This window comes from Monodelphis domestica, chromosome 4, assembly GCF_027887165.1.
Source record: "Monodelphis domestica isolate mMonDom1 chromosome 4, mMonDom1.pri, whole genome shotgun sequence".
NCBI lineage: Eukaryota > Metazoa > Chordata > Mammalia > Didelphimorphia > Didelphidae > Monodelphis > Monodelphis domestica.
The window spans coordinates 312,107,493-312,131,465 of NC_077230.1; the positions used below are offsets into that span (position 1 = coordinate 312,107,493).

The following is a 23,973-nucleotide window of genomic DNA, read 5'->3' on the forward strand; positions in this document are numbered from 1 at the left end:
AATATAATATACTTTATATGTCAGTCAAATATCGATCTTTATCTTTAATTTCTCTTATAACCTTCTGATCCACATTTCCAAATGCCTAAGGGACATCCTAGAAACATCTCAAAATAGATGTTTGTCCCAAACTAACTCCTTAGAAATAAAAGGATCTCAAAGGTAATCTAATTAAACCTCCCCATTTTGCAAATGAGTAAACAAAGGCCAATAAAAATCAGGTGACTTATTCAAGTTCACAAAGGTAATAAAAGACTGAGCTGTCTCCAAATCCAAATTCCATATTCCACTGTCACTCTATTTCTTTCAGATACCATAATTCACCCAGCAATTGAGAACTTTGGTTTTACTTAGGTTCCATTCCATTCCTGGAATTATCTATCTTTCTTCCTTCTTTCATTTTAACTTACCCATTATCATAGATCCAAATCAAATTATACTTCCTCTAAGAAGCCTTCTCTGCATCAGAATTTTTTTGCTTATCTTTCTGTTCCAAGTTTATTCACCAAGACATTTATATGTCTGGATCTCAAACATGAAAGCAATTCTCATCAGATTCCATAGTATACATTTTTATGCATAATTTAACAATACTCAAAAGGATCATAAAATATATTTTGTTTAATTTTAGGAATAGGTCAACTTTCCAGATCTGGAAACAATTATTTTATTTTCAATTAAAAAAAAAGAAAATTGTCCCCTTTTTATTTAAGAAACTAGTCATTATATCAGAGAAAAGTATATGAATGTAGAGTAATATGTGATAATATGAATGAAGGGTCATATATTGGAAAACTGATAACTTGAACTGGTGGCAGAAAATAGAAGTTGTTTTTTGTTTTTGTTTTTTTCATTTACTAATTGTTCTTTGTTGTTGTTTAAGGTCAGAAAAGTCATAACCTCTCTAAGTCTAGATTTGCTCATCTGTAGGATGTCAATAGTGAAAAGAGCTACTTTATCAATCTCACAGGGATGTTGTGGAGTTCAAATGTGATGATGTGCATAAGGCATTTAATAAATTTATAAAATAAAAGGACCCTTTATTTTGCATTATATTTGACAAGGATAATTATCCCTGTTGTGTTCATGGGCTCTTCATCAGTATTTAACTTTAAAAATATAGGAAAAGTAGTTCATGAATTATAAGCTTTTCCATTCCTAAAACATAGCTTGACTTTCATGAAAACCATGGAAATTGATTTTTACTAGTTATTTGGTGAACCTTGTGACTTTAAAAAATAAAATAAAACCTGAAAACACTAAAACTACCCTCCCCACATAAAGCATGATGATTAAATCACCTATATATGACCTGTAATTACCTCGAAATAGTGAGGAAGCTTAGCAAGCTATTATAAGAATTTGACTAATCAGTAACAGTTAGCCTGTTTGCCAGGCATTTGCTTTTTCAGATTGCTAATTTGGATTCATTGTTCATATGAAATCAAATTAAACATTTTCTTAACTTTTATTGAGTCTCTAATCATCTCAGGAGAAAAAATGAAAAGTCATTTTGTTCTGGTATAGGTCTGAATAATTTATAAACCACTTTTAGACTAATTAAATCTCACAAAAGTCCTGTAAGTTAGCTAGTGTAGATAACAAGGGCATGCTGGAGCTGCTGGAGATTATTACATTTCCTGTGAGAACATTTATACCTAGGAAACCAACAAACACTGTAAATCAGGACTTGATTTCTTGTTTTTTTTTGATTGCCTTGCATAAGAAACTGATGGGGAAAATGTTACTACTGCGGATTAACTTGAAAAATGTCATATATGTATATATGTACATATATATATGTTTGCATGTGTAGGTATATCTATATCTATAGCAGAGACAGGCAGACAGAGACAGACAGAGACGGAGAGTTAAACATTTACCAGCATACCCCTGGCAAATACTATGTAATCTCCATTTTGTTTTGTTTTGTTTTGTTTTTGAGAGGCAATGTGTAGCATTGGAGAGAGAGAGCTTGCTACCAGGTCCAGATCTGTGTTCAAATCATGCTTCTGCATACTACCTAAGTGCCCTTGCATATTGACCTGCTTTTAAAGTTTACCATCTTCGTCTCGTATTGTTACTTATTTTGTTATTTCTCAATTGCATTTTAATCATATCCAGCCTTTACTTGAAAGTGTTGCACCCACAGGCAGCAGTTCGACACCTCAGGATCACAGAATCTCTTTAGTCTTGTCCTATTTGTCTAATTTCTCACAGCCTGAAAGCACTGCAGGCAGAGTCTTTTAACACCTAATATCTAAGTTCAAGACTTTTCTCACTTTACTACTGTACCTCTTAACAGACTCATGGAAAGGAAAACAGAAAAGGGGAGGAGGAGAAGGAACAGGAGGAGGAGGAGGAGGAAGAGATAAGATGTTGTGACTTTTGTTGAAAGAATTACAGCAAATGAAAAATAATTTCATTAGTCACTGAAGAACAAAGACTGTTTTATGCAATGTGTATAATTCAAGTGTGAGATTGATGCTCTATAAAACCTGGGGGAGTAAAGGGTGTGTATGATTTCAAGCACTGTCATCTTGAATGGGATCAGGGAAAAAAGAAATTATATTTCCATTTAATGACATTAAACCATATTGATTTAGGCTGAAATAATAATTGTAATGCTTTATAAGGGTAATATTTTGATCTTTCAATGAGGTTTTATCTGTTATTTTCTCAAGGGTAAAAATGGATGTTTTGGTTGCCATATGTTAACCAGTATGTGAGCAGGGGAGGAATTTCATTAGCCTTTGAAAGAGCACACTAATTAGGATGCTTCATATAGGTAATCCTGAGACATGATTTGATTTAGATGTGATGGTATTGGGTAATGATCTTTTTCTCTTGTTCTTAAAAGTCAGTTTTATGATTATAAATCATTCATTGCTTTCTAAATTGCTATAGATGATTTTAATGAGCAAAGTTGATGGTGTGCTAAAAGTTTAGGTGCTTTCATTAATTAAAATCATTATAATAACAGAATAAAAGAGTGTTGCTAATTATAGGAAGCTTTTCTTTAGCCTAGAATAATATAAAACTTACCTTTACAAATGCAACGATTTTCAAAGAGATTGTTGCCAAGTATAAGGAATTCATTACAAAATCCATTAGATTCCACCAGTCATGGATGTAATCTTGAAGTCCACCATCCCACATCTGTTTAATTTCACCCCATATGAATCCTGAAAATGGAAAAAAAAAATCATTATAAATGTGATTTTATAGTCTAGTGTTATTTTATTTTTATAATGTTAATGATTTTATCACATTAGGAAGTAATTATATGTAAAGGACATATAAGCTACTTGCATGCCATGCAGGGCATAATGAATAGACCACTGCACTTAGATTGAGAAAAACATGGCTTCAAATTCTGATTTACTTTACCATCTGAATGATCTTTGCCAAGTCACTTAACTTCTCTTAGTCTCAATTTTCTTACCTGGAAAATGGAATTAATACCTATAACACTCATCTCAAAGGTTTATTGTGAGGAAAAACGGAGACAATGAATTTGTGTAAAGCAGTTTTGAAATGTTAAAGTGTTTATATACTGTAAGTTATTATTATAGCTAGTGAAGAAACTATGCTTTTGGAAGAGATATCCTTCAGATAAATTGGCGTCAGTGGACAGTTACTGAAAGGATATGAAAAACCGAGACAAGCATCTTTCTCCCCTTGGGTGGAATTACTCTCCTAAAAATGGCTTTTGATAATGGTATGACCTTGCCCTCAAATAAATATATCCTATTTTCTTACCTCTAAATAGAGTCAATGCCAACAGAAGACATTCCAATGCTTCTAGAGAGAAATCTGGGCATAATAAAACTGTCTGTTGTTCCCTATTTAGAAATATACACACATATGTGTATACATACATAAATATATACATATATATACTGATCACCCTGATATTTAACTTAATTATATATGGCTTTATTTTTACTCCTATAGGCAGGTACATTGTAGGAGAACAGCTTTTGGTTCTAGGTCACATTTCCCAATATAAAAAATAGATTAATTCATCAAAAGTTCTTAGGCCCAGCAGTAGATTAAATGAACACATTCAAGGAACATTAACAGAATTTTTTTTGTATTATAGGGCAAATATGGACAAGAAATTTTAGGTTTCTATAAAAACCACTGAAAATAGGTAGTTTTTTTCTTATTGACAAATAATTTTTGAATATTGATAGCATGTACATATTTTTATTTTAACTCAAATTTTGGAAGTAAATAAAGGCAGAGATAGAGAGAAAAATTAAAGAAAAAATTAAATCAAGAGACATTTCAAGTTTAAACAAAGGGCTAAATGTAGTTAATATGATTGAACTATGAGGGATTATATAAAATGTGGCACCTCAAAAGCAGTGTCCCCAGTGGTCTACTAACATCAATTATGAATAAGTGGATGGTTCATTTTTTCACCATTTTAAACTACTTTATGTCTATAAGATATAGATCTTCAAGTGTGAAAGGACCTGTGAGATCATCTAGTCTAATTCTTTTATTTTAGAAAATAAAATGGTGTCTAGGCAAAAGTGATATATCTAAGGTCACACAGGTATTTAATTTCTGAGTTACATTTCCAATTTAGATAATCAGACTAGAAATTCAAGACATTTCTTCTTGTGATAAAAGTAAAATAAAATCCCTAAGAGTATCAATTTTGGCAGGACATCTAAAGAACATATTATATCATTAATCAGCTAAGAACAAGCCTGGTGCTAAAGTTAGACACCTGCTATGCTCTATACTTCTATATTGATATTCTCATCTCCTCAATTAACATCCCTCTAGAAACAGCTCCTTTCCTTAACCCTCTACAAGGAAGGTTTCAGAATTTAGACATAGATAGAAGACTGGGAACATAGTTTGGATAGTCAGGGTTGTCTGTCCATCATTCCCATACTTAAGTAACACAGAAAGTAGTAGAAGGGAATGATAGATTCAAAGAATTCTATAGCAAGAGGAAATTTTGGAGATGAGCTGTTCCTACTTCCTCCTTTTAAGCACTGGAAAACAGAAATGTGGAGAAGAATAGTAATCGAGATAGTTATTAGTGACAGACAGGTCTAGAACCTATGTTATAAAATGAGATAATGTGAGTAAATAAAGTACTTTGCAAACTTTAATGCTCTACATAATGCTAGTGATGATGGTGATGGTGCTGCTGCTGCTGCTGCTGTCTCCTGACTTCCAGTTCTGTGCCCTGGGGTAGAAAATATGGGCAAATTTTCAACTTCTTTGAAGAGAGGTCATCTAGGTTTGGCTTTCTTATTTTCTTGGAGGTTTTGCAAATTACATTAACCTCAGAGACAGCCATACCCAAATATAAATAAAACATTGAATTTCAGATTTAAGTATCAATGATTTTTGCATGATCTCAATAACTGCCTCTTATCAGTTAAAAAATCAAATTGACTACAATTTGGCAAATACATGAAGACTTAGAAGAGTTGTCATGTGGAAAGTAAGATATTTCTTTGTTGCCCTAGAGATCAATACTTGTTGTAAATTAAAAAGAAGCAAATATGGATATATGATATATGGATAGTCAGATAACTCACACATATATTGATATAGAGAAATAGATGTGACTATAGATATTAATGCATATAAAGAAGCTGCTTTAATAATTAGGGCAATCCAAATACAATAACTTGGTTACATTACTGGGAATATCTAAGTAGGGTTTAGATGACCATTTGTTAGGGATTCCTTAGAAGGGAATTCTAACATTGGGAGAGACCTAGATCTCCAAGAATCTGATTCTATGATTCAGCAATTAGTATTAAAGGAAATATTGACAACTGTAGGCTTAAATATAATGCCACCTTTGGCATTCAGGCATGAGAGCTTGTAATGTGGGTTGTGCTCTGCTCTTCTCACACTTTTACCTTTTTTCCATTCTCACTTGCTGGAATACCATAAAGGAGGGGAGAGAAGGGCTATTGAGACTGAATACTCATGCAATTAAATAGATATTCTATCTTGGTTTTGGATGATATTTCTAAATGCTTTTAGTTGGTACCAGAGTTTTTTATCCTTCTTTCATCAAATTTGAGACTCCATTTCATATGACAAGATTGACCATGTGCCTGTGAGAGGATACTTGATAGTAATAATGATAGTGATGTGAATTATGGAAACAGGATTTGGAGCTAGGAAGGGACCTTGGGCAAATTATACCCTAGTTCCCTTTATTTTACAGATGATCAAACAAAGAGATAAAGAGGTTAAGAAACTAATTCATTAATGGGCCTTGCACAATGTCTACCACACAATAGTAAGAAGTCTACTTTTCTTCTAGTCTGAATGTATTCATTTCAATACATAGTTATTGAGAAGTCATGAGGCACAAATCACTATGGGACCCAAAGTTGACTTCCATCCAGGTTGGAGACTTACAGTTTAAAAAGAATGATTAGATTAAAGAAAAGATGAAAAATGTTTCTAGATTGTCTATTTCTGAATCTCTCAAAGATGGAGAATGGTTGAGGAAACTCTTGGCTGAGGAAATGCCCTCTATTGATGTAGCTCAGAATCTTCAAAAAATTTATAGAAAGTGACATTCAGATAATGGAAGGAAGAGAAAAAGTTCATAAATTATCCACTCTCCTTTTAGTAGAAACACTTTACAAATTTATCATATGGTTTATAGACTAACCTTAAAACTTTCAGAATTTTGAGTTAGGCCCAGTTGCAAAAAATTATAAGCATCAATAACATAAAGACAAAAATTTGTCTAAATGATGAACTTCTTGCTTTTAAGCCATCTTTTTTGATTCAGTACAGTTTTTTAAAATTTATTTTCTGAACCTTTTCCCATAAAGTGATTTTTACTCTGTCTTATTTTCATTTCCCTCACATTCTATCATGGATAGCTATGAAAATAAAAGGATGCTTGATAAACGAGCAGCTTGCATATGTGTCATTCAAAAAATAGCACTTCTTTTTTCATGTGAGAAATCTGAAACAGAAACATAATTCTCAGCTAGGCTCTTCACTCCCCTTCACACCGAATTAAGACTAAAAGAAAATATAAGTAAAACCAAAATAAAAAAAAAGAAAACAAAGGGACCTTCCCATTGTCAAGATAACAACTTATCTTTTTCCCTATGATGAGTCTTTTAGAACTTTGAGATATGTGTGTGTGTCTGTGTGTGTGTTTGATTAGGCTACAACTTTAGAAATACAGAGCTGTCCAGAGTGATATGGAATCCATTGATACGTAAAAAATATTTTCCCACCAAAAGGTCTATATTAGTTAATGAGCCCCTGAAAAATCTATCATTTTCATTTGGAGAGATTATCTCCAAACAATTTCATCCATTGATGCCTAAAACAATCCACGTATATTAAATACTCAAGAAATATTTATTGTTTTGACTGGTGAGTAATTGTCTCAGAAATACAAAGAATAAATGAACTTAGGGTCCTAGATCTAGAGGAGTAATTGTCCACATAGCTGTCAAGTCGAACCTACTCATTTTACATTTGAGGAAACTGAGGCCCCAAGAAGTTAAATGACAATATTACCTAGACAGTATTTGAACCCAAATCCTTTAACTAGCTAAAGTTCTATGCTATGCTACTAACCATTTGTGAGTAGGTCTTGCCAAAGAGCAAAATTCCTAATTTGTGATACCAGCACAAATTACCTCTGGGGAAAAGTATCCAGGCAACTGCCTATGCAAATCATTTCATAATTATGTAATTGCATTTTCTTTAGTGTGAAAAATGAGGATGCAATGTCAGGTGTAGTAATAAATATGAATATAGCAATTGAAGAACTCTTGGTCACTCAAAAATCTATCTCCTGTGAAATCATAGTCTGTTATTTAAAACGAATTTATGTAAGACCATGAATATTGCTCCTATCACTCTGATGGCAATTTGTAACAAAGCACCTTTTCTGAGATTGCTGTCACAGATTTCCTGTCATTTCAATATTCTCATGAAAACATAGGCTCAGCTGGACTACGTCTACAGATGGAAAATGGTAATTAATGGTTGTAGAAAAGCTATTTTCACAGTGAAAATATCAAATCTCCACCTGATTCAATTCTATTCAAAAATATTTATTTAGTACTTCTGAGGGCTTCTTAGATTTTTTTGTTCATTTTTCATACAAAAGTGCAAGTGCTTTCATATGTTTATTTTCCCTTTAGAGAAGAAAAAATGTTTACAAAAACTATCTCACAATGATGTATTTTTGAAGGAAAATTGTTCAACTTTATTCCCTTAATATAATCTTTATCTACCTAAAGAAGAGTTATCTGAGCCCCAAATTATGGTCTTGAACCTATTTTTAGAATGAATTAATTCTTTCACTAGTGAGGCATTGACTTAGTCCTACTGCCCTTTGTATTTCTCACAAATGGCCCTCCATCTCCTATCTCCATATTTTTGTACCAACTATCCTCACTCCATTTCAAACAATCCCTTTTTTCCATCAAGACACAGCTCAAGCACCACCTTCCCCCAGGAAACCTTTGTTGATCTAGTGTCCTGCCTTCTTAACTACCTTGTATTTATTTGCTTACATTTATTATGTATGTATATATATATATGCATATATATATATATATGTATTTGCTAGCTACTCCAGTTAAATTGTCATCTCCTTCAGTATAGAAATTATTTATTCTTTGTATTTGCCTGACAGTGCCAGTGTTTAGTATAGTGCCTGGCACAGAAGAGGCTCTTCATAAGTACTTGTTGGTTGATTGACAGATTCCTATTTCTGGATTCTGAAAGAGAAGGAATAGGAGAAGAGAGACAGACTTGAAGAGAATGAAATAGAGAAAGATCTCATGTAGGTAATTTAGAGAAGTTCAGAAGCCCCAGGTCCATGTAGGTTAGGCCATTATTTCCTTAGAGGGTCATATCTGGAGATGGGAGGTGCCAGGTTCAAATATGACCTCAGACAATTATTTCCTACTTGTGTAGTTCTGGGCAAGTCACTTAACCCCTATTGCCTAGCCATTACCCCTCTTCTGCTTTTGAACCAATACTTAGTATTAATTCTAAGACAGAAAGTAAGGATTAAAAAAAAAAGATTTAATTGACTCAAGCCATTGATGTCAAATCAGTGTGAAATAAATACAAAAACAGTGAAAATATGAGGGACCGGAACTACTTTCTCAGACTTAGGACTGCAGACAAGGATATTAACCAACATCAGGATAGCTGCATCTAGGTGAATCAAGACTATCCTTAGTGAATATCCTTTTTTTTCCTATGCAGGTTCTTTCCCTGAAATGGCTAAGCAAACTTCTTTTTTCTTGAGTTCTTTATAACTTAAAATTGTCCTATTTCACTCTAATTCTGAAACAGATTCCTAGCTGTCTTGGTCAGCCTGGTCTTATGGCAGCATGATTTAGTCATGATTTTGCATACATCTTTTGGATCTCTCTGTCTCTCTGTCTCTCTCTCTCTGTCTCTGTCTTTCTCTCTCTCTCTCTCCTCTCAGAGCTGCTAATGACTTCTTCACTTATTAGAATGATAATTCTATTTTTTAAAAAAAGTGACAGAACCAACTAGGGGAAAGTGTATAGTTGCATTCTGGATCTGATTCTTACTATGGATCTGATTCTTATTGGTTGTTGGAATGGAAGTAATTGGAATCCTGGATGATGTAGAAATGATCACACCCACAGTTTGTGATCTGTGATAGAGATAGTGAATAACTGTGTATAGTCTCATATGCTCCCCTTATTTTGGGAAAGCCTTTCTCAAAGAGCTCAGAGGAAAGTCAAAGATGATTCAACATAGTAAGTGCTACAGGGGCAGTTAGCCCAGGTGGGGAGAAGAGATCTAGAAAATTGAAACTCTGAAGATTGTAAGCATGAGTGAAGCCAGGAATAGTAAACAGTTGTTTAAAAACTACATTGGAAGGAAAAAAATAGAAGCAGGGGACAGGTAGGACCATTGCATGGGGTGGATGGAATGATAATAACTGACAAAAGAGAGAAAATAGAGCTACTCATTTGGTATGCTTCTGTTTTTGTTTTTGCCATGGATATTGGCATTTGTACTTGAAACAACAGAGCAAAAATGACTAAAGGGGAGTTTAATGCCACTGATAATTAAAATGATGATAAGGGAGTGCTTTGTTGTTCTTGCCTTGATGAATTTAAGAAATCTTGTATAGGTAGATGATGATATAGATAAATGTTCAAGTATTGGGGGGGACAACGAGCAAATGTGGCTGATGAGTGAGTTACCATTAGAAAAATCTGAAAGATCATAGAAAACTATAGAGGTATGCTAAATCAGCAGAAGGACAAACAACCTAATATTTAATAAATGTGAAAAATGAGGTCTATATCCTATAAAACAATGAACTTCATTTCAATTCCTGGGAATTTTTAGAAAGGTTAAAGAAATGCTTGGCAGGTATCTAAAATGCTGAGTATGGATTACAAAGAGTCAACCTAGTTTCACCAGAAACCTGTCACACTATTCTAATCCCATCTACTTTTTAAATAAAATTATAAAATTGGTAGTTGAAGGGCAGACTCTGAATACTAAGTATGTCTACTTTTCAGCAAAGATATGATAGTTTCTCATATCATTATTGGGGAGAAAATTTAGAAATTGTGCACTAGATGATTTAGATAAATTTGGAAATAATTAGATGGCTAGACTCAAAAGCTAATAATAGTTCAATATTGACTTCATAGGAAATCTCCAGTAAAGAAATGTAAGAAAATTGCCTCTGTGCTTTTCAATATATATTTTTAAATCAGTGACCTAATGAAAGCCATAGAGAGAATTTGTAGATGACAAAAATGTTGGGAGGGATAGCTCATGCATTGAACAATAGTCAATATCCAAAGGGATCTTAAAAAAACAAAACAAAACAAAAAAACTATGGGAGCTAATTAAATGAAGTCCATTTCATATAGATATAAAATCAATTTTAAATGTTCAAGAGGCAGGAAGCATGGTTAGGAAGGTTTTTTTTTTTCCATAGAAAAAAAGATCTCAGGATTTTAATAGATTGGGAAGAAGATAATGAAGGGAATAAACATTAAGCACCTACTATGTACCAGGAATTGTGCTAAATGATGTAAAAATAAATATTATCCCATTTGATCCTCATAACAATCCCATGAAGTAGATGAAATCTTTATTCTCATTTTATTAGTGGTAAAGAAACTGAATGAGACAGAAATTAAGTGATTTGTCCAGGTGGATTTCTGAGGCAGAATTTGAATTCAGGTCATCCTAACTCTAGAGTGTGGAGGCACTCTATCTATTGTATGTTCTACTTGCCTCTTAAATGTAAACTGAAACTGAAAATGCTCCAGAAATCTGAAATGACTGCCAGAAGAGCTAATGTGATCTTGGGCTACACTAAAAGAGCCATAAGTCTCAGGAATAGGGAGATGATAGTCCCACTATAGTCTGCTTATGTCAGACTTCATTTGTAGTAGAACATTAATAGCACCACAATTGATAAGGACACTGATGATGATATGTTGATGATGATGATGATGATGATGATGATGATAACTAGTGTATTTATATAGTAACTACTATGTGCTAGGCATTGGGTTAAGTACTTTTTACAAATATTATGTCATCTTTCATCAACAATGCTTGGAGGTAGGTGCTAGTATTAGCAGCATTTTAGAGTTGAGATGGAGAAAGAATATAAGGGACTTGCCCAGGGTCACACTGCTAGTAAATGTCTGAATTTGTATTTAAGCTCAGGTTTTCCCAAACCCAGGACTTTTGATACCACCTAGTTTATAAATGGAAGAATATCAAGAGGATAACAACCAGCAAAGTAAAGGAAATTGAATCCATACCATAGCAAGCTGAAAACAAGCATTTCTATTAAGTGCTTACAAAGTTCCAAGTCCTTTGCTAGTTACTAAATATTCAAAGAAAGGCAAAATCATGGTCTCTTCCATCAAGGAAACCACACTCTAAAAGAGAAACAACATTCAAATAACAAGACATAAAAGGTATATATATATATATATATATATATATATATATATATATATATATATATATATATATATATAATAAATGGTCTTTTCAGAGGAAAAGTGTCTGAGGAAGCCTCTTGCAGAAGGTGGAATCTGACCTGAGTCTTGAAGGAAGCCTGGGCTATCGGGAGGCAGGGGCGAAGAGGGAGAGCATTTCAGGTATGGGAAGTGGCCAATGGAAAAGCACTCTACAATCTAGCATTATTGACTTTCTTTCTATTCTTCATGCCAAATGGCATCCATTTGGCATGAAGAACAGAAAGTCAATAGTGCTGGATCATAGGGTATGCAGAGGGAGGTAAGAAAATGCTAAGATAAGAAGGGGTCAAGTTGGCAAAGGCTTTAAAGATCAAAAAGGAGGATTTTATATGTTATCTTAGAGAAAGCCCCGGAATTTTTTCAATCAAAAAGTGAAATGATTTGTGCTTTAGGAAGATCTCATTGTTGGCTGTGTGGTGGTTGGACTGGTGTGGAGAGAGACACCAGGCTGGGATACTAACCAAGAGTGTATTCCAGTGGTCCAGGCATGAGATTACAAGTCTCTGTGCCAATGTGTTAGCCATGTGTGTATAGAGAGGAGGCATCAGAGATATTATGAAGGCAGAACACAAAGCTCCATTGGAGGAACAAGGTGAGCTTAGCTCATGGAAGAGAAGACCAAGAGCAGGCGGTGATGTGATAGCTGTGTCTGTCTTATAAAGTATTTGAAAGGCTATGAAATGGATCATGAATTAGATTTATTCTGCCTGACCAAGTAGGCAAAACTGGGAACAATGAGTGGAAGTGTTAAAGAGGACAATTTAGGCTTGGCGTCCTCAATCAGACAGTCAATTAACATTTATTAAAAGCACCTAATATCTGCCAGACTCTGTGTAAAGCTGGTCATACAAAAAGAGGCAAAAGACAACCTTTACTCTCAAAGAACTCACAAGCTAATAAACAGAACTCTCTAACTTGGAATGGGCTCCTTTGAAAGGGAGGGGGATCCCCCTTCTTAGAGGTCTTAAAGCAAAGGCTATATGACTACTTGCTGGGTATGTTATGGTAGAGATTGCTCTGGTGTGTAGTCTGTTCTGTGGATGATCAGGTCTCTTCCAGTTCAAATTCTGTGCTTCTGGTACCCTAGTTTGCACTTGGCCACCTTCATTCCATTTGTAACAGAAAAATGTCAAGAACCAAATCTCTCTAAATAAAAATAGCTGCTGTTTATATGGCACTTGAAGGCTTGCAAAGTACTTTACAAACACTATCTTATTTGATCCTTACTAAAGTACTATGAGATGACCACTTTGAGCATTATTATTAACCACTTGGCAGAGGAGGGAATTGAGGTTTCAAGAGGTTAAGTGACTTGCCTACAGTTTTGCAGTGAATGAATTTTTTTAAGTCAGGATTCAAAACCTTTATGATGTTCAGCACTTAAAAAAAAACCTTTATCATGCTTCTATTTTAATATATTGTGACATTAGTTACATTTTCTCATATGCAATGACATAGCAAGTTTTTTTTTCTGGTTGAACAGTCACTGTAATTAGTAGAAATGTTTCATATAAAAATCACAATTGGCCTTTACAACCTTTGGAGAAGAATATGAGTCAGTCCAGCTCCTAAATAAAAAATATTACCCTATCTCTCAAAAGGGCTATTATCATTTTAAACCAATGAATTAGAGGTATGCTCTGAAATATTTGTGCATGAATTATTAATCTAATAGATGGTACATAAATGAAATCAAGAGTAAGAACTCTGTTCTAGAAATAACATACTTAGCAACCACAAATTTTGCTTACTCATAACAATAAACATAAATATTGGGGAATTACTGAAAAAGTTTTGGTATGTGATTATGATGTAATAATATTGTGTTATAAAAAATGATTAGGAGGATGCTTTTGGGGGAAAAATTGAAGGATTTATAAGAACTGATGCAAACTGATATGAACAGACCTAAGAAAAAATTGTATACCGTAAAATGAATATTGCATAATGATCAACTGGGAATAACTTACATATTCTCATCAATATAGTGGCCTAAAACAGTTCCAAAGAATTTATGATGAAAAATGCTATCTAGCTCTAGAGAAAGAACTGCTGGAGTATGAATGCAGATTAAAGCATACTTTTTAAATCTTTATTTTTTTGGTTTGTGTTTTCTTTCCCAATATGATGATTTTGGAAATGTTTTGAATGACTGCACATGTATAACATATCAAATTGCTTGAAGGGGAGGGAAAGAGGAAAATGCTTTGGAACTCAATTTTTAAAAATTAGTGTTAAAATTTTACTTGTAATTGGGAAAAATTAAGTAGTTGAAAAAATTAAAAGACCAGGATATCAAAGGCTGTAGTAAAGGGTTGTGAGTTACCCCAAAAACACGTGTTTTCCTCAGCCAGGGTATGTTTTTGTTACTGTGCCCACTTTTCCACATAGTCACTGTTTATATTTGTATGTTCATAAACATTCTGTGATGAATGAGTATTCTTTTATTTGTCTCCTCTTGATTGAGTGAGATAAGAATGAAACTTGTGTTTACCTTTTCGTTAAGAAAACGTTTTCTATTTAATAACTAATAGTGTTATCACTATTGATTTTGTCAAAATGAAAACCACATTTGTAGATGATTAGGAGCTACAGAAGTGAGTGGTAGGAGTATTATACCCCAGCCCATCCCACAGTTCCATGCAAAAAAAAAATCCCTAGGAACTTGAGAAAGTTTGAGGTGAAACAAAATGGTGCTGTCCCATCTCTGGGAACCCCGAATTTGTTGAAATAACAGCTGATTGGATGATTGAGCCAGTCCAGAGAGAAAGGAGATGGCTATCCCCCATAAGGGTTATACGATTATAATGTACTTAAAGAGGATATAGATAGTAGAATTTTAAAAGAGGATATGTGGATTTTTAAAAGGTAAGAGTCAGTGTTTCACTTATACATAATACACATAGATACATATGTATATACATACATATATTCATATGGCTACATAATTACTAATAACAAATCTCCCTTTATCAATGTTGACCTACAAATTCCAGGGTGAAAGCATTTTCAGGAGTACTGACATATTAAGAGACTTGCTCAGTGTCAAGCAGCCAATAATATAGCCTACAGAGGCTAAACCCAAGTCATTCTGATTCTAATGACAGCTTTATATCAACTATGATAGAGGCTTATCTAAGAGCAATAAAGAAATAAATTCTATGGGAGGTCCAGGTGAGGGAGGTTGTTACTGAAAGGAAAATCAGAGAAGATATCATGGAAGACAAGATGTAGAAAGTTGAAAGGTGGAGAAGGAAAGAGAACCTCTTTGACTGCTGGGTCATAGTCACACCTAGATTTCAGCTGTACATTGGGTTTGTTTTAATTATCTAAAAAATAATTTGAATATTTCAAATGTATTTTAATTGAATCTCTATGGGGCAAAACCAAATCAAAGCAAACAAACAAACATATAAATGTTTTAAGCTGCCCACACTCTTAAAACATTTGCATTTTTATATGCAAAGAAAGCTGTTTGATTTGTCACACCAGAACCAAAGGAAATACAATTTAGGGAAACCTATTTCTATATTTAAGATGTAGTTTTCTCACTTTCAACATATGTGCAATATGCTATCTTCAGTCTATGTGTTAGGTAAACAAGGCATGTGGAGCAAGACCTCTTTCTACTAAGCCACTTAAAATATATTTCTCATCCTGACCTATTATCTACTATAAGCTGGGTTAATAAGGCCAAAGTCAAGCACAGTATTAATGCTTCTATGGGCCAATTTGACTTGTAGTGCTAGGTGTTATAATTTAATCTCATAGAGAAATGCTGCAGAGATTTTGAAGACTCTACAAGGAGGTGAGAGAGTAGCAATTGAAATTCAGTTTGTAAAATAATACATTTATAGAGAAGAAAAGCTATATTTCTAGGATAACTGTTTAAACCTAACAAGACAAGCTTCAACAAAAAAGAGAACATTAAAAATTATTGAATATTACCTGGTAATATAACACAATAGCATAAAAGGATAACAACATTTTAAAGATCTCAAAAATCTCCTACCCTTAAGCAAAATCACTAAGTGTCCAAATAGCAGATTTTTACTGTTTGGGACTCTGAAGTTGAAAATTAACTAAATTTTTTGATTGGATAGAGGAGCTAATATATTAGGATAAAAATAATGACATAACTTCATTCTGGAAAAAAACCCAAAAATTTGTTCATGATGGATTTGAAATAATTGAAAGATAGAGATTCATAGCCTTTTCCCACAAAATTCAAGTATGTTAGGACTATGGGAATATCCCTTTATAGTTTAAAAAAGGAAATATGGAATATTTCAATGGGTATTTTAAACAGCTGCCTCTAAGCATAAGGGATTTGCTCTCCCAAGAGACTATACAGCCTAAAAGCTTACATAAAAGTAAATTTAAGAAGAGATTACTCATTTTAATGGAAGGAAATTTAGAATATTTTGGAGGATTTGTGATTTATTAGCTATGTGAGCCTAGACAAGCCATTTAACTTCTGCCTCTGCTTCCTCATCTGTAAAATAGGAATGCTAATAGCCCTTCCCTCCCAGGGTTGTTGAGAGGACCAAATGAAATAATAACTACAAAATACTTAGGGCTGTGTTTGGCACATTGTAGATGCTATATGAATGTTAGCTACTGTCATGATGATGATGCTGATTTGCCTAATCTTTTAAGATTGTCTCAGTAACTGATAATAATGCCTTCCAATAAAATAATCCTTAGTATTATTCTTTAAATACATCATTGAACTTTTTGTGGAACTCTGTACTTACTTTCATTATCCTTTATATTACAATAATTTGCTTATATATCTAGATTGTAATTTTCCCAATATTAATATATATATATTTATATATACATGAATATATACATATATAATTATCCCTTGCATCTAACATAGAACTTTTAACAAAGTAAGTATTCAATAAATTTGTTGAGAATTAAATATTTGTAGAATAGAATAGTCAGTATAAAAGTAAATTGAGTGGTATAACAGTTCTTATATATTTTCATGGTCAGGGACTATATAACTGGCTCTAATCGATATTACCCAAATATGTGGTGTTAGTTATTGAAGGAGTGAATAAGGGAGTAAAAATGCTATTTGTTTAGTTGCTTTTTTTAGAACATAAATTCTAGCATATGATAGGATGGAAACTTTTATATAGTTTCTGCTACATGCCAGGCATTGTGTTAAGAGCCTTAATAATATCTCATTTTATCCTTACAATGCCCCTGGGAGTTAGGTGTTATTATTATTCCTATTTTACAGATGAGGAAACTGAGTCAGACACAACTTAAGCAACTTTCCCAATATCCTTAGCTAGTAAGGATTTGAACTCGGGTCTTCTTAACTCAAGGGTCAGCATTCTATCCACTGCACCACCCAACTAGATTTGCCAGATTCCCCTTTCTAATCTGTAAGCGCTTACATTTTCCTCCTCTGAATCTTCCAGATCTCCTATTCTAAAATGAAAGTATCTAGGAGGCAGGTGTTATGATGTGTCATATTTATATTCTGTATTCCTAGTCCAGTGTCTTGCCTACACCAAGAACTAAGTGAATACTTATTTAATTTGATTGTATAGGATTTAATGTTTCTTCAAAGAGCCATTGCTTCTTCTGTTAGAAAATAGTTCTCAGGAGTTACTTACTATATTGATAGGAGAAGTTATTAACCTAAGATTTTATTTGCAAATGACCTAATATCTCTATATCAAAAGTTACCCCCAAAGTTGAATTAGCTTTTTCCCTAGTGCTTAGAACATATACATGGTGAAATCACTTTATGGAAGTAGAAAACAGTGCAACTTTGAACTTAGCATCTTAACTCTTTTCCATATGTTACTACATATTACTTATGAAACAAATAACTTAATAGCTTGAGTCCTGTCATATTATGAATAATTTCTCTCCTTTTACGTCTTTTTATTTGAAATCCTTGAGTACTGAGGGATATGATTTTAGAAAGTATCCATTTTCCCTAAGAATATATGCTATGATACTTTAATATTTGAAGACACTGAGGTTCTGTCATTATGTGGGAACTCACTCCATCAAGGAAGATTCCGGTTTCTCTACCTTTTAATAATTTGCAATGGTCAGTTTTGCAGGACAAGAATCCAGAGTCAAATTAAATCCCTCTTGACATTCATAACTAGGGGTGAAGTATGAGTGTGTTTTACCCTGAAAAGATTAATATGAATTGCCTCTATTAAAAATCTCAGAAGTAAATCTTCCTTTCTAGAAACTTGAATCAACTAACTGATTTTAATTATTAATAGCATCATTTATTCTCTCCCAATACTTGTAATATTTTGGTAATATAGTATTGTGTTCCTTCAAGTTATCCAAATAGTACAAGTTCTTAGTGTAAAATTGTATGCAGATGTAACTCCCTATCCTTCATTCTCAATATACATGACAATGCAAAGAACAGTTCTTTAAGATATATGACAGAGCTGGCTATGGAAGGGAGGAGGGAGGAGGTGAGGGAAAGAATATGAATCATGTAACCATGGAAAAATATTCTAAATCAGTTAATTAAATAGATTTTAAAAGATATAAAATAGATCAAATCTATAAAATGTGAAAAAATCATATAAAGAAGAAATAAAATATTTTTTTCCTAATTGAAGTTCAATGATATAAAATAATTCTATAGGACATTTTAGTTCCAGTGGACATAATTTAAATGAAAATGCATGTTATTTTAAACATAGAAGCATATACCAAATTGTATGTATTAGATTAACAGGGAACTTGGAAAATCTAACTAGTCATTATTTCCATCTTCAAATTATGATCATATTCAAACAAATCAAGACAAAGAGGAAAAAAATCCTATTTTAAAAGTCCTTTGATCTTCAGTGTTCCAAATTGCATGCCAAACATCATTTCTCCATTTATAGAACTTACATTGGAGGCTTAATGATTTCTTGAATTGAGCTTTCTCTTTCTCTCTCACTCTCCCCCCTTTGCGCTATATAGATCTCACACATTCTAACTTGAATCTTGGAAAAATCATGAACAATGATGAACTAATCTCATATTTTCTAATTCCTAAATAAAAGAAACATGTATAATACTAGAAAGATTTTGAGAAGGTGCATGAACTTCAATATCTTCAATAGGAAAGATTATGACATAAAAAAGTAAATTTCAACCATGGCTATATGAACAAGAAGAAGGAAAAAAAGGTGTTCCTTTTCTATTTTTAAAATTTCTACCTTAGTAGGAGTTGCTTCAGTTTCAAAATAAAAGGTGTTGAGAAACAAAACATACAGGAGATTGGTGAGGGTGTGGGAGGCAGAGGAAGGAAGTAGAATGATATTGATTACTATGCATGTTTCTAATTTTAAAACAAAGTTCATAGGAATCTAAATGAAAACACAAAGGAATAGAACTTTTTTAGGGATTATATTATGACCCTTTGGATCATTGTATCCTATTTTTAAAAATGCAAATTTAGCTTAAGATGTTTTGTAAAATGACTAGCTTTATCCTTGGATGATCCTAGAACTAGAAAAATATCAGAAATTTTCTAAGGGTTAAAAAAGAAAACATTCCAATTTTCAATTGTAATGCTTTAGTTTACATTTACAAGATGCCAAGTGGAAGCAGAGATAATTAATCTGCATATTGCATCACCAAGAGTAAATAATTCCATGGCTGGTTAGGGACCTTATACAATGTTTTCACATTCTTCTGAAATATCGGGATGAGAATTTAGGTGTAAAATAACCAGACATTATTTTAAACCTTCTTATATCTCCAAACCTTACTAGAACCTCATCCTTTAACAATGTAAACATCATGGTAATAAGACATTTCCAGGATATTTTCTAGAGTAATACATTTACCCAGGACCCACGGTAATATCATCCACTCGACGATGGTTGGTGGTGGCCCCTGCCTGTTCAAGTCTGACCTGTCAATATGTTGAGAGGCAAGTAGCAGCAGGAACAAGAAAGTCAAATAGGATGCCGTATGGCAGATAAACTTGATAAATGGTTTCCTGATGAAGAGTCCAAGGGGACTTTTGGGGGCTATCAGGTAGCATACAGAGAAGACAGGGAAAAGCAGTCCTATGATGACGCATGTCAACATCTTCACAGCCCAGTGTCTTCTCCTCCAGCCTGGAAACTCATCATACCAGCGAGATGCAAGGAGCTGCTGACAGTTCGGTTGTGCAACAAACTGAAAGAAAAGGAGAGAAGGAGAGAGAGGGAGAGAAAGAGGGAAAGAAAAGTAAAGTTGGTATCACATGAAATAAATTTTATCTCATTACTTTTAGATCATTGATCTACTTTAAAAGTCAAGAGGCCCTTTGCAGGCTAAAACACTCCTCATGGCAAAGATATATTTTCAATTCAGTTAAATAAAAATGAAAAATTATCTACTTTTAGAAAGAGTTGTGCTTAAAACTGGGAAAAAAGGGGAAAAAACAGAAAAGACTGAACTCAAGGAGTTTATGTTTTCTCTCAGAATTGAAGTCAGTAATCACTGAGTATGGGTTATGTGGAAGACACTGTGATAAATGTTGAGAGGAACAGAAACAGGTATCCAGCATGGTGCCCACCCTCAGAGGGCTTAGAATCCATTTGGAAAAATAAGACAGCCATATAGATAATGAGCAATATTAGATAGCACATGATTTGAGCTGGACCAAGCACTTGTTCCCCTAATTGAGAATTAACCATTCTTAGGCTAGGCTTCTGAGGCTCATCACAAAGCGTTCCTCCCTCCATCATGCCAATGACAGGCATGGTGCATATACCCTTCTATTCTCTTACTTTGGGAAATGTATTATAAGTAATACTATCATTTGTGAGAGCATATGTCAATCAATTGCTCTATAACTCCATTGACCAATGTCTACATGCCCAGACAAAAATACTTTACTCTTCCCACAAGTTCCCTATCTGTGTTTTATTTTATTTCATTTCACATTAAAATGTAATGTCTTTGGGGACAGAGGAGAATTTCTTGCTTTTTACATTTGTATCCCCAGTGTTTGGACAGTATCTGACACATTAATTATTTAATAAATGATTTTTAATTCATTTATTCACAGGAGAGCTAGATCACTTCAAGCTAGTGAATTTAGGGGAAAAATGACATTTGAGTTGGGCTTTAGAGAAAGGGCAAGATTTTGTTAAGCAGAACAGTAGGAAGAGGGAATTCCATGAAGATATTTCCTCTTCATCAAGTGAAATGAAGAGGAAATGGCCCTTGCATCATGAATATGGACCTAGAAGGGTCTTCAAAGGTAATCTAGTACAATTCCCTCATTTGATACAAGGTTCTCTGTCTTTCCCAAGGTCAGGTAGCTATTCATCATCAAGGATAGACTTTTAATACAGGTCCTCTGACTATAGAGTCAGGCTTATTTCCTCTAAGAAGTAAGCAAAAGATTGTAGATGAGAAATTCTAAGGTACGTTCTAGGGGAAAATGAAAACACTTAATTGCCCCATTAGGGTTTATGTAGGTTTATGTAGTATTAGCAGATAAAATCAGCAAGGTAAATTGGATCTAGACCATTGAGATCCTTGAATGTCAGGGAAAGGTGTTTGAACTGAACCATGAACTTAATGAGGATCATAGTATCACACATAGATCTAGAGCTGGAAGGCACTCAAAGGCATCTAGTCCAATTTCTTCTTTTTATAGATAAGGAAAATGCGGTCTAGTGAGATTAAATGACTTGATCAAGGACATACAGCTCATATCAGAGGAAGGATTTGAACCCAGGCCCTCTGACTCTAGAGCCCAAAGTCACTTAAGGTATTTTATTGGGGATATGGATTAAAGTAACAAGGTAAACTCAATAACCTATGAGTGATTTTTTAAAGAATCTGAACTAGAGTTATGGTAGTAGAAATAGATTTTATTCCATATTTCCTTTTACAAAAATATAATTTTGAAACTTGGCTCCCCCACTAAGGTGGAGAAAAGATGCCCACAGTGTGCCAGGTAATGTGTCTTGCCTATATTTTATGTTTTCCTTATCTTCTGGCAAAGTGCTGAATACTTTCAATAAATTCTTCTTAAATTAATTATTAATTATATTAATTATTAAATTAAACCTAAATGGATTCATAACAAATTAAGACAACCCAAAGACTTGTCTCAATAGAGATCAAGCTGCATTCTTGCATAGTTAGGTTAGTCAAGTCTCCCCTTATTGCCTTGATGAGTCATCCATTCAAGTAAGTCACATAACCCTTAAATGGTAAAGTTAAACTGTATTATTCAAAGGATGAGCTTTGCCTGCCATTTCTCCTGCCAGTTCTCTCAGTCAGGGACAGGAACAGCATAGATTTGGCATACTTTCAGCTAACTTGTCATTTATCAGCAAAGTCAAGCCCAAGAATTATGCTTTCTGGGTAAGAGTGGCTACTTTTTTCTGAAAGTTCTCTGAGTCAAACACTTCTTATTTTCTTTACAGTAGCTCATTGATCTGCCTTAAAATAAAAACAAAAACAACAAAAAAAAACCTTTCTTTACATAGAGTAAAATCATCTGAAATCTGCTGTGACTTGATCCATTTTTCTAAGCTTCAGTAAAAAAAGGCAAGGAAATTTGGCAGAGGGATGAAGTAAGAGGAATAATTGCTATACTCAGTCATTCTCAGAGATCTAAGAGATATGACATAATGCAACATGGGTCTATGAAGGAATAGCATCAATGGACCCTCCTGAAGTTGAAGTTGCTGGGTGGAGCTGTTGGGCACAAGAAACCATAAGCACTGTTTCAGCCAGTACCGTAGGAGTTAGCTTTGAGGAACTCAGACCCAAGAAAATGATTTTTGAAGTGTTTAGAATGTAACTGGACAAACAGATTTTTTTCTTTTTACCTAAAGGCTATTTACTGACAGAGACTGAATATATGGACTTTATATGCCATTTTGATTTTTGACATCTATGTCATTCTAAGCAATAATGTAATTTTTCAGCCATATCTGACTCTTTGTATTCCATTTGGAGTTTTTTTGGCAAAGATAATGAAATGGTCTGCCATTTCATTTTCCAGCTCATTTTTACAGATGAGGAACAGAGCTAAGCAGGATTGTGACTTGCCCATAGTTACACAGCTAGTAAGTGTCTGAGGCTAGATTTGAACTCAGGACGATAAGTTCTCCTGACTCCAGTTCCAGCACTCTATCCATGTGTCATCTAACTGCCCTAATTTTTACTAAGACCTGAGTTCAAAGCTAGTCTTAAACGTTTAGTAGCTGTGTGAACTTAGGCCTCAGTTTCCTTATCTGTAAAATGGGGATAATAATAGCTTCTACCATACCAGGGTTATATATCAAATAAGACAATATCAAATCTACTCCCTAGAGTTATAATAATATATTATATATAATAATAAAATAAATAATAAAAAATAAGAACATAAACACTGTATACATATTCATTATTATTATGAATGTTGTTATTACAGCAAATTTCAGTTTGCTGAATTAACTTCTTTGAGGCCTAATTTGTATAAAAGTATTCTATTAAGAGATCTATATTCAGCTCATGTCCTCCCTACTGCAACTATTGGCTAGCAGAACTTCTTTTAATAATAATAATAATAAATTTATTATAGGAATATAAACTTCAAACCAAATTAGTAGAAATATCCTCTGCCAACGTTCTCTATTCTTAACTAACATGGATAGGAAGAAAATGTCTATTCTTATGATTTTATTGATATAGGAAATTGCCCATAACAAAAGTCCTTCCACCCACATAGATCATCCCCTATCCTGCAACTTATAGAGTTGACATGCCCCCAAATAAAAATTTCAAGGAAACATTCATCTTTTACATTTTCAATAGGTCAGACATAAAGAGAGGATTATAGATTGTTGAAAAAGATGCATAAAAACATCAATATACACACATCAGAAGTCTGCAGTAGTGTGGAATATCAACAGAAGCA

The 23,973-nt window shown here is 33.6% G+C and overlaps 1 protein-coding gene across 1 annotated transcript in view; it reads right to left on the minus strand.

The window, feature by feature from the left end:
* TRPC4 (transient receptor potential cation channel subfamily C member 4) overlaps window positions 1-23,973 on the minus strand; it is a 278,282-nt gene that overhangs the window by 44,585 nt on the left and 209,724 nt on the right. Inside the window, exons 5-6 of the mRNA XM_001368047.5 lie at window positions 19,901-20,237; window positions 3,046-3,185 (exon numbers count right to left, since the gene is read on the minus strand). Of these exons, the coding sequence (XP_001368084.1) occupies window positions 3,046-3,185; window positions 19,901-20,237 (477 nt within the window). The remainder of the gene's footprint in view (window positions 1-3,045; window positions 3,186-19,900; window positions 20,238-23,973) is intronic.